This window comes from Chelonoidis abingdonii, chromosome 23 (genome assembly GCF_003597395.2).
Source record: "Chelonoidis abingdonii isolate Lonesome George chromosome 23, CheloAbing_2.0, whole genome shotgun sequence".
NCBI lineage: Eukaryota > Metazoa > Chordata > Testudines > Testudinidae > Chelonoidis > Chelonoidis abingdonii.
Window position 1 is genome coordinate 17,015,756 of NC_133791.1, and position 9,671 is coordinate 17,025,426.

The window sequence follows — 9,671 nt, forward strand, 5'->3', positions numbered from 1 at the left end:
TGAATGGGCAGGTGGGTGAGGTGGATGGCCCGGGCCCCCCCCTCTGGGAAGATGGCAGGGTGGGGGACTTGGGAAGGGGGAAATGGGGGTCGTTGGCAGAGCGGAGCAGGGTTGGAAGAGGCCGGTGGGGGACTTAGGGACAGGGGGTGGAATGAGGTGGGTGGGAAGAGGCAGAGTGGCGCAGCCGGAATGGGGGTGGAATGGGGGTGGGTGTGGATAGCGGAGCAGGGCTGGGAAGAGGCGGTGGCGGGATTTAGGAAGGGGGTGGGGTGGGATAGAGGCATGGGTGGTAGCAGGGAACTTGGGGGGACGGGGTGGACATGGGGAGCGGAATGGGGGCCGCGGCAGAGGCGGAGCAGGGTTGGGGAAAGAGGCGGGGCGGAGAATTAGGGAATGGGGGTGGAAAGAGGCAGGGTGGGAGGCAGGGATCCGGGGCATGGGGTGGCATGGGGGTGGGGTGGCGGTGAGCAGGACTGGGAAGGCGGGGCGGGGCCTTAGGGAAGGGGGTGGAGATGGGGGGGGGGTGGTGAAAAGGCAGGTGTGGGAGCAGGGACTTGGGAAGGGGGGGTGGACAACGGGGGCGCGGCAAAGGCAGCGCAGGATTTGGGATAAGAGCAGGTGCGGGACTTAGGGAAGGGGTGGACAGGATGGGGGTGGGGTGGGAAGAGGCACGGGTGGGAGCAGGGACTTTGGGGAAGGGGTGGAAACGGGGGGCGCGGCAGAGGCAGAGCAGGAATTGGAAGAGGCAGGTGGGGACTTAAGGGAAGGGGGTGGAAATGGGGGTGGTCGTGGGAAGAGGCAGGGTGGGAGCAGGGACCTTGGGAAAGGGGGGTGGATCGAATTTGATCAGACATGGGGGGCTCGGGGTGGAGGTGGGACGCAGGGGTTGGGAAGAGTCAGGGCGGGACTTGGTTGGGGAAGGGGGTGGAATGAATGGGGGGCTGGAGTGGAGACAGGGGGCGGGGGTGGGGATTTGGAGGAAGCAGGGTGGAGTAGGGCGCATGGGTCTGGGGGCAGAGTGGGGTCGAGCAGCAGCCATAGGGCGGGATGGCAGTCAGTGCCTATGGTCGCATGTGTTCCTAATGTTGAGCCAAGGGATAATTCAGTGAACCTGCTCCTGAACAGTGGCAATTCAACTTCACTGCCGAATGAAAGGCTGAATACATTTCTAGAAGATGCAAACAATTTCTGGTCATTTGTTTCTGGGCCTGACTTGTTCTGTGTTGGCAGGTCAATGAAATCTACCACCCCCGTTTTTTGGATTGGTCACGCATCCATCCAACTTTTCTTTCCAGGGGGCTGCATCCTGATAGATGCTGCGAGCGCTGGCAGCATCCAGGGCTGGCTTCCAGGCGCTCCAGCTATGCCAAATGCCAGCCGCAGCTCTGGTTGCATGCATGCCGCAGGTGCTGCGGGTCAGGTCCACTGGATACCTGCGGACTGCGAGAGCGGGCAAGCGCCCTCGCAGACGTGCCCATTCGTGCTTGGGCGGCGAAATGGTAGAGGCTGCCTGCAGGCATGCCACTGAAGACCATTTTGCCACAGGAAAGGCTAAATTTAATACCTAGGCACTTTAGAGCTACTTAGCTGCTTTTTGTCTTCCACATTTTAGACACTTTCGTCGTGTCATGTTATTTTCCACGCCCTTCCCCGAGTCCCTGCTCCCACCCTGCCTCTTTCCACCCCCTTCCCTAAGTCTCCGCCCCGCCTCTTCCCAAACTTGCTCTGCCTCTGCCCTGCCCCCATTCCACCCCCTTGCCCAAGTCCCTGCCCCGCCTCATCCCCGCCTCCTCCCTTGACTGCGCTGTGTCCCTGCTCTTCCTTCCCCCTCCTGGACTGCCCCTAAACAGCTGTTTGGCAGCAGGCAGAAGTGCTGAGAGGGAGGGGGAGGGGCAGGAACACGGCGTGCTCAAGGGAGGGGGCGGGGCAAGCTTGGCTGCCGGTGGATGTGGAGCACCCGCTAATTTTTCCTTGTGGGTGCTCCAGCCCCAGAGCACCCACGCAGTCGGCACCTATGCATTGCACAGCCATTATAATGGACAGTTCAGTCCTCTTTGCCACAGCTGCTGAGCAAACACCTCCTTAGTTTGCCTTTTGACAGAAGCAGCACGTTGGCCTTCAGAAGATTTAGCGCAGCTGGTCTTTACAGATGACTCTTGAGAGCTTTGTAACCAGCGTTAGCAATTCTGAGACATGGGAGTAAGTGTATTGGGTTCAACGCAGGCTGGAAAGCTCTGGGTGCTTCTTAGCTTGGGAGGATCCGAGAAACTGCCCCAGCGAGCTGTGGGTTTCCAAATCCTGATGAGGTACAATAGGGAGGCAGTGCCCAGTGGGGTAAAGTAGAGGGAGTTGGAGTAACTTGGTTCTTTCCCATTAGCTACCTTGGCTCTTAGGGGCAGTCCCTAACCAGGAGGAGTTTGTGTTCAGTGTCGTGGACCAACTGTGTGTTTGTTACTGAGCTGTAAATTATTATGGCTGCTCTTGAGTATAGTTATTTAGTGCTTTCCTCTTCGCGAGTCCTTTGCTCACCTTCCTCACCACCTTTCTCGCAGCAATTCCGGATGCTTATGGCCAGCACGTCGGCCTGCTACAAGCTCTTCCGAGAGAAGCAGAAGGAGGGCCATGGGGAAGCCACCATGTTCAAAGGTAAGTTACTACATACCTGCTTCCCGGCAAAAAGAGGCAGTCAGCAATGGAGGACAGTATGGCCTAGTGGTGAGAGCAACTAAGGGCGCTAGGAGACCTGAGTTCCATTCCCCACCCTACTACTGACTCACTAGGTGACCTAGTCACTTAGCTGCTTGCTGCCTCAGTTTCCCTAGCTGTAAAATGTGGCTACAGGTACTGCCCCTCAGTGATTGGTGCAGAGCCATATATTACTGCACGCTCTCAGGCTCAGGAGACTTTGACTGTAACCCACAACTGAAACATTGGGTCATCAGATAGGCCTTTCTGGCTATGGAATAATTACTTCGAACTGCACATGCTATCTGAAGTGTTCCAAAGTATTCTTTTCCCTACAGATGCATCTTATTTCATGTCAGGGGTAGGCAACCTGTGGCACAGGCACCGCAGGCGGCACACGAGCTGATTTTCTGTGGCACTCGCACTGCCTGGGTCCTGGCCACCAGTCCAGGGGGCTCTGCATTTAATTTTAAATGAAGCTTCTTAAACATTTTAAAAACCTTATTTACTTTACATACAACAATAGTTTAGTTCTATATTGTAGATTTACAGAAAGAGACCTGCTAAAAAGGTTAAAATGTATCACCGGCATGCAAAACCTTAGAGTGAATAAATGAAGACTCGGCACAGCACTTCTGAAAGGTTGCCGACCCCTGTTTCATGTCTTTATTTTCTTTGTGCTTCAGGACAAGCCAAAGGAATTAGCGCCCCTTTACAAAGAAGGGGATCTACAAAACGTTGATGTGGCACATAGAATGTACTTGTGTTTCTGTTTGAAATATGTCCATAGTATTGTCATTTTCATCAGATGAGAGAAACCAATTAGGTCTCCAAAAGGGGCATTTAAAGTGCTGGGGGTGGGGAGGTGGTCCCAAAGAGAGGAGAAGATTTGCCACACTGGATGAGGTCATTCAGTCCATCAAGTCAGACATCCTGCCTCAAGATGCATCAGTGGGAAAAGCCCACGATGCACCTGGCCAATTCATCAATTATTTCCGAGGGGGAGTTGGAAAGGAATTCTTTCCTGATTCCAGAAGTGATTGTCTTACGCTTATCAGCAAGCATGCCAGTTGTTAATTATCATAAGTTATCCAGCCCCCGGAATTTGACTGTCTCTGACCCCTGCAGCAGCCAATGCCACAAGATAACCACCTGCTGAGATTGCAATTCATAAATGTCCCACTCAAGCCCTATTTTGAGAAGTTGAGTGGGACTTCGGTGATGCATATGGTTTGAGCTGGCCCTGTGCTTAGGGGTGAATTTCCCCCTGGGTGAAATGTCATTAAATCTCCGGATTACTGTGTAACATGGAGGCCCTGAGACAATGAAATATGGATCCATGAACAGTAGATATTTTAATGCTTCTGCTGACAGTTCTTGAAACTTGGGCCATAGTTTGCAAACTGCAGATTTTTTTTGTCCAGCAGCTTTTATGCCGGCTCTACCAGGGACTTAACCTCTCATTTAAAATGAGGGAGATCACCGAGATGGTGCAGCTGCTGAATAATGATCATGAGCAGTAAAGGCGCTAGATGGCTCATAACACACAAAGCAGCACTGACATTTCAGATTCTTTGGACTAAGCAGTTGGCTTGGACACCTTCTAATTATGAGTTCTTCCCTTAGGATGAAATTCACCCTAGCGCCAGGGACAAGTGCACCACTTGAACTTTTCAACCCATCTCTGGTGCAGGCCTAGATACTGACACAGCTCCCATCACCATAGTGACTGAGACCTTCGTCCTCACAACACCCATGCGAGGTAGAGAAGTACCATTAGCCATGTGGAGAAATTAAAGGCTATGTTCTCAGGATGAGCACAGCTTTTAGGTGCCTCTGGTTTTGAGGATACAGTTTTAGACCCTGCTCACCTAATTTTTCACAATTGTTTAGCTCCGACAGCCCCAGATGAAGTCCGCAGAAACCCTGCATGCTCAGCATCCCTGAAAATGAGCCTCTCCAGCTGGGCACCCAAAATCGCTGGCCATGGTTGGGAACTTTGGCCTCGTGGGTTGTCTACATGGGGGGGAAGCCCAGAGGCACCAACATGTACTAACTCCCACATGAACACTTGGGAAATATATTAAGCTAAAGTGCACAAAGACACTCTTAGTGCAGAGCAAGAGTGTCCACACAAGGAGTTAATTCGCAGTAGTTAATGCACTTTAAAGTCACACCCTGTCTTACTCCACACTAACTTCCCTGTGTAGACAAGCCCTTGATTACTTGTCCCAGGTAACACAGTGAGGCAGTGACAAAGTGGTAGCAGATGACAGAACAAGGAGTAATGGTCTCAAGTTGCAGTGAGGGAGGTTTAGGTTGGATATTAGGAAAACTTTTTCACTAGGAGGGTGGTGAAGCACTGGAATGGGTTATCTGGGGAGGTGTTGGAATCTCCTTCCTTAAAGGTTTTTAAGGTCAGGCTTGACAAAGCCCTGGCTGGGATGATTTAGTTGGGGATTGGTCCTGCTTTGAGCAGGGGGTTGGACTAGATGACATCCTGAAGTCCCTTCTAACCCTGATATTCTATGACTACAGGGTGGCAGCACCAAATCTTCCAGCCATTTAGCAAATAGCTGAAGCTATTTGCATTAAAGTCACAAATAGTTTCAAGTTGCTCATAATGATATTTTTCAGTGAATAGACTATTCATCCATAAAATGTCACCGAGCTCTAGCCATGAGTTATGGTACCCAAAAGAAATGACAAGGGCTGTTGGAATTTCTCTTAACATTTTGCAGTTAAGATAATTCCATGTGTAAAAAGCCAAGGTACTGTGTTGCCTTTTCTACACTAACATCTTTCTTCTAAACATGGCACTATAACTGGTGCAGCCCCTCCGGTAACAATAATGGAGGGACCAGCACTGCAGACCAACCACTGGTGTTTTAACTACCCTGTTGTCTTGACCTGCCTTAAGCAGTGTTAGATGGCTTGGTGAAGCTACCACTGGGAGCCACCTGACACAATTTAGTCCCACCATTGCTATGTTTGCTGAAGATGCTGCACTGTGACAGTGACTGTTGGAAATGTGATGAAAATGCTAGTATAAATGTTACAGTGTTCTGAGCACAGTGAATTCCTGCCAGTATTGTTTTTTAAATCAGTCCAATTTTCTTCATGTGGGAGTTCTCACTCCTTCCTCTCCCCCTACCCATGGAACTAAGGCCAGCATTTACACAGATCCATAGCTTTTAAGGCCAGAGGGGAACATTATGATCATCTACTCTGACTTCCTGTGTAATAAAGGTCAGTGAATTCTACCCATTGATTCCAGCAATGGGTAGAATTCAGCCTAAGAACTTCTGGCTGAATTAGAACGGCTTATTTAGAAAAAAAGCATCCTGTCTAAACAGGTACCTTAGATGAGCTGCCTCCACCAATCTAGTCAGGCACAAAAGAGGTTCACCTGGTCAAAGCATTAATTAATTTTGTGTGCATGACTTTTTGGGTGACCAACCTGAGACATCTTGTGCCTGATTTTAAGAGGTGGTGTGCAGCTGAGTTGACAAAAGGAAAGTGAACATTCACTTTGTTTCTGCAGATGTGGCAACAGGGGACCAAACAACTCCTGGATCATAATGCCATGACTAAGGATAAGATTATGTCATGGAGGCTGTAGAAGTCATGGATTCCATGACTTACAGAGACCTCACTGACATTTTCCAGCCCCTGGGATGACGGGCCAGAGCTGTCAGTCAATGGGGGCCCTGCTGCTTTCAGTCATCACAGGCAGCAGGGGGACTGGAAGCTCTGAGCCTCCGCGGGCAGTAGGGGCCCCCACAGCTCTGAACCACTGTGGGTGGCAGCAGCCCCTGCAGTTCCCAGCTGCTGAGGGTTTGGGTGCTGGACCTCCCTCCTTCCACAGTGGGGCTCAGGCTTTCATCCCCCCTGCTCAGGCTTCAGTCCTCTCTCCCTGCAGTCCCATTTTGTGACAGTTATTTTTAGTAAAAGTCAGGGACAGGTCATGGGCTTCCAGAATTTTTGATTATTGCCTGTGACCTGTCCCTGACTTTTACTAAAAATAACCATGACAAAATCTTAACCTTAGCCATGACAATCCCAGCCTTCAGTTAAAAATAAAAAAGGTAAGTGTCTAGCTTGTCTGTTTGCACAGAAAAGCTTGAAAATCTGACATCTTTTAGAAGAACATCCAGTCTTGATTTTAAAATTGCACGTGATGGAGGATCCACCATGAATCTTGAAAACTTGTTCTATGGGGTTAGTTACTCACACCATTAAAAATTGACACCTTATTTCCAGTCTGAATTTGTTTAGCTTCAACTTCCAGCCATTCGATTGGGTTATATCTTTTTCTACTAGATTGAAGAGCCCATTATTAAATATTTGTTCCCCATTTAAGTACCCTGGTAGGTCAAGTCACCCCTTAACCTTCTCTTTGATAAGCTAAATTAATTGCGCTCCTTTAGTCTATCACTGTCAGACATGTTTTCTAATGCTTTAAGCATTCTCATGGGTCTTCTCTGATGTAATGATCCCTTCTGGCCTTAAACGCCAGGGACAAGGGAGTGAAATAAGCGAAACTTCCAGTCTCTAAGAGGGACCTGGGTGATAAGTCTCCAGGCTCTTTTGGGGTCTCCCTACCTGCTTCGAGAGTCGGGGATGAAGATAAATGTGGTGATCCTGTGTGCCAGCTGTCTGGAAGTTTTCAGGCTGCCTCATTCCTTGAATTTCTTGTGGGGATCTTGCACTGCTAAGGCAACTGCACCTTAATCATGCTCGAGAAACAAGCCGATTTCAGTGGAAGTTGAGGTCATCTAGTCCATCCCTCTGAACCGAGGCAGGACCAAGTACGCCTAGACCATCCCATACTGCAGTTCCACTTGTTAGACCAACTTGTGCTTGTCCACAGTAACCCTCTGATTATCCTTCTTTTCTCTCCCCCCCCCGCCCCCAGCGCTGCATTGACTGGAACAGAGACATCCTCAAGAAAGAGCTGGGGCTGACTGAAAAAGACATCATAGACCTCCCGGCGCTCTTCAAGATAGACAAGATGGGCAAAGCCATGGCATACTTCCCCAACATGGTGAGAGAGGCCCCTCCCCTGGGACCAGTTGGCTCAGTGCCCCACCCATTCTGTTTCAATGTGCATAGGGCGCCTGTTGTGGTCGCTGCAGGTGCACAGGCAATATAAATTCCATGATCTGTGCAAAATGTCCACAGACGACGCTGAAATGAACTAGCAAACCCAAATGACCCTTCTCCTGAGAACAAATCCTAGGTCCAGTGTTTTCTAAAAGACTCCCTGGTTTCTGGGTGGCCAATTTGGGACTCTGTGGGTCTCATTTTCAGAGCTGCTGAGTGCCTGCTGTTCCCACTGACTTCATTAGGAGTCATGGATGCTCAGCCGTTCTGAAAATGGAGCCCAAGGTGTCTCCTGTTGGTCATCCAACAGTTAGTGATTTTTTTTTTTAATTTAGACCTAAATAGACTGACCTGAACCCTTGCCCACATGCTCAGCAAACATTGGGTCTTGTAGACCAAGGAAAGGGAAGCAAATCTCAGAGTTAAGAGCCCCCTGTTCCGAACACTTTAACCTTAAACTCTGATTTTCAAACCCAACTTGAGTAGGCCAGCTGATCAACTGTCAGGGTAAAGCGCAAAGGAAGGGATAGAGTAAAAGATACCATATCTGTGACCTGAACCATAAAGTGCTAGATCAATACTACTGTATGTCTGGTTGGAAATTTTCCGATGGAAATTTTTAAAAATCAGAATTAAAAAATGGTCCACCAATTTGCTGAAACCAAAACTGTTTGTAGGAATGTAACAGTTTCTACTCAACTTTCATTGGGAAATGTTTCTTGTGTCAGAATGGAATTTCTGGTCAAAACCAGAGAGACAGCCGCATTACCAGCTGGTTAGAACAGGGACTTTTCCCACATCCAGGTGAGTGCCATAGCCACCAGGCTATTCTGGTCTCTTCTGGTTTTTTTGAAAACCACTTCAAAAGGTCACAGTTTCATCCTGACCCTGAACAGGAGAAAATTTTAAATCCTAAACATTTTTGCAGGACGGGAAAACCGTTTCCTGCCCGTCTATCATCAGCACCTTGCATTGCACCCAGAGGCCAATAGAAAGCAATGCAGTCTCCAAAGCACATGAGTAATGTGCTCCATGGATGTTTATTTTGACCTGTAATTTCCTCAGGGAAGTCATGGATGGACAGCAAGACGTCAGTTTTACCTTTGCTTCCTACCTCAGTTACTTGCCTTTTTCATTCTACATGTTAAGATGACATTTCAATCAAAACACATTCAAAACCCCACACATGCCTTGGCATTGGCTCCCCTGAAATGCAACCCTTGATCTCCTCCCTCATTGCACAGGTGAACATGATTGTCCTATCTCGAGACCTGGGAATCCCAAAGCCGTTCGGGCCAATCATCGAGGGAGATTGCTGCTTGGAAGCACATGTCCGTGCTCTGCTGGAGCCACTCGGGCTGATGTGCAGCTTCATCGATGACATCTCCTCCTACCATAAGATGCTGGGAGAGGTCCACTGCGGCACCAATGTTCATCGCAAGCCCTTCTCCTTCAAGTGGTGGCATGTGATTCCCTAGCCACCGAGCAGGGTGAGATTCCTGCAGTCGAAGCTCACTTGGACACAGATTTTTTTGTTGATTGGTTGGTTGTTTGTTTGAGGTTGGTCAAGTTAATCGCTAGAACTTTGGTATGGCGTCTCGGTGCCTTGCTTTGGCAGTTGTGTGTGTGATGTGTTTCACCCATTCTGTGGGAAGGTCCTCCAGCCACACGCCATTCTAGTTTGCATGCCGCAGGTCCCAGCCCATTCCATCCTTGGTTTCTTCAAGACCTTGGAGGTTGTGGCAGCTGGAGGTTCAACTGATCAGGGGCATTATACCAAAAAAATATTTACAGAAACAATGGTAGCAAAAGCCATCTTCTGCTGAGTTCTGATGGAAATGATTTGTAATCATGATAATAAAATGGAGAAAATGTGGAAA

General features: G+C 49.2%; 1 protein-coding gene across 1 annotated transcript in view; it reads left to right on the forward strand.

Annotated features, from left to right (window-relative positions):
* The window catches only part of LOC116828975 (protein-arginine deiminase type-2-like), a 90,502-nt gene extending 80,831 nt beyond the window's left edge, over positions 1–9,671 (forward strand). The window contains exons 13-15 of the mRNA XM_075060404.1: positions 2,553–2,715; positions 7,569–7,732; positions 9,036–9,671. Of these exons, the coding sequence (XP_074916505.1) occupies positions 2,553–2,715; positions 7,569–7,732; positions 9,036–9,269 (561 nt within the window). The 3' untranslated portion in view covers positions 9,270–9,671. The remainder of the gene's footprint in view (positions 1–2,552; positions 2,716–7,568; positions 7,733–9,035) is intronic.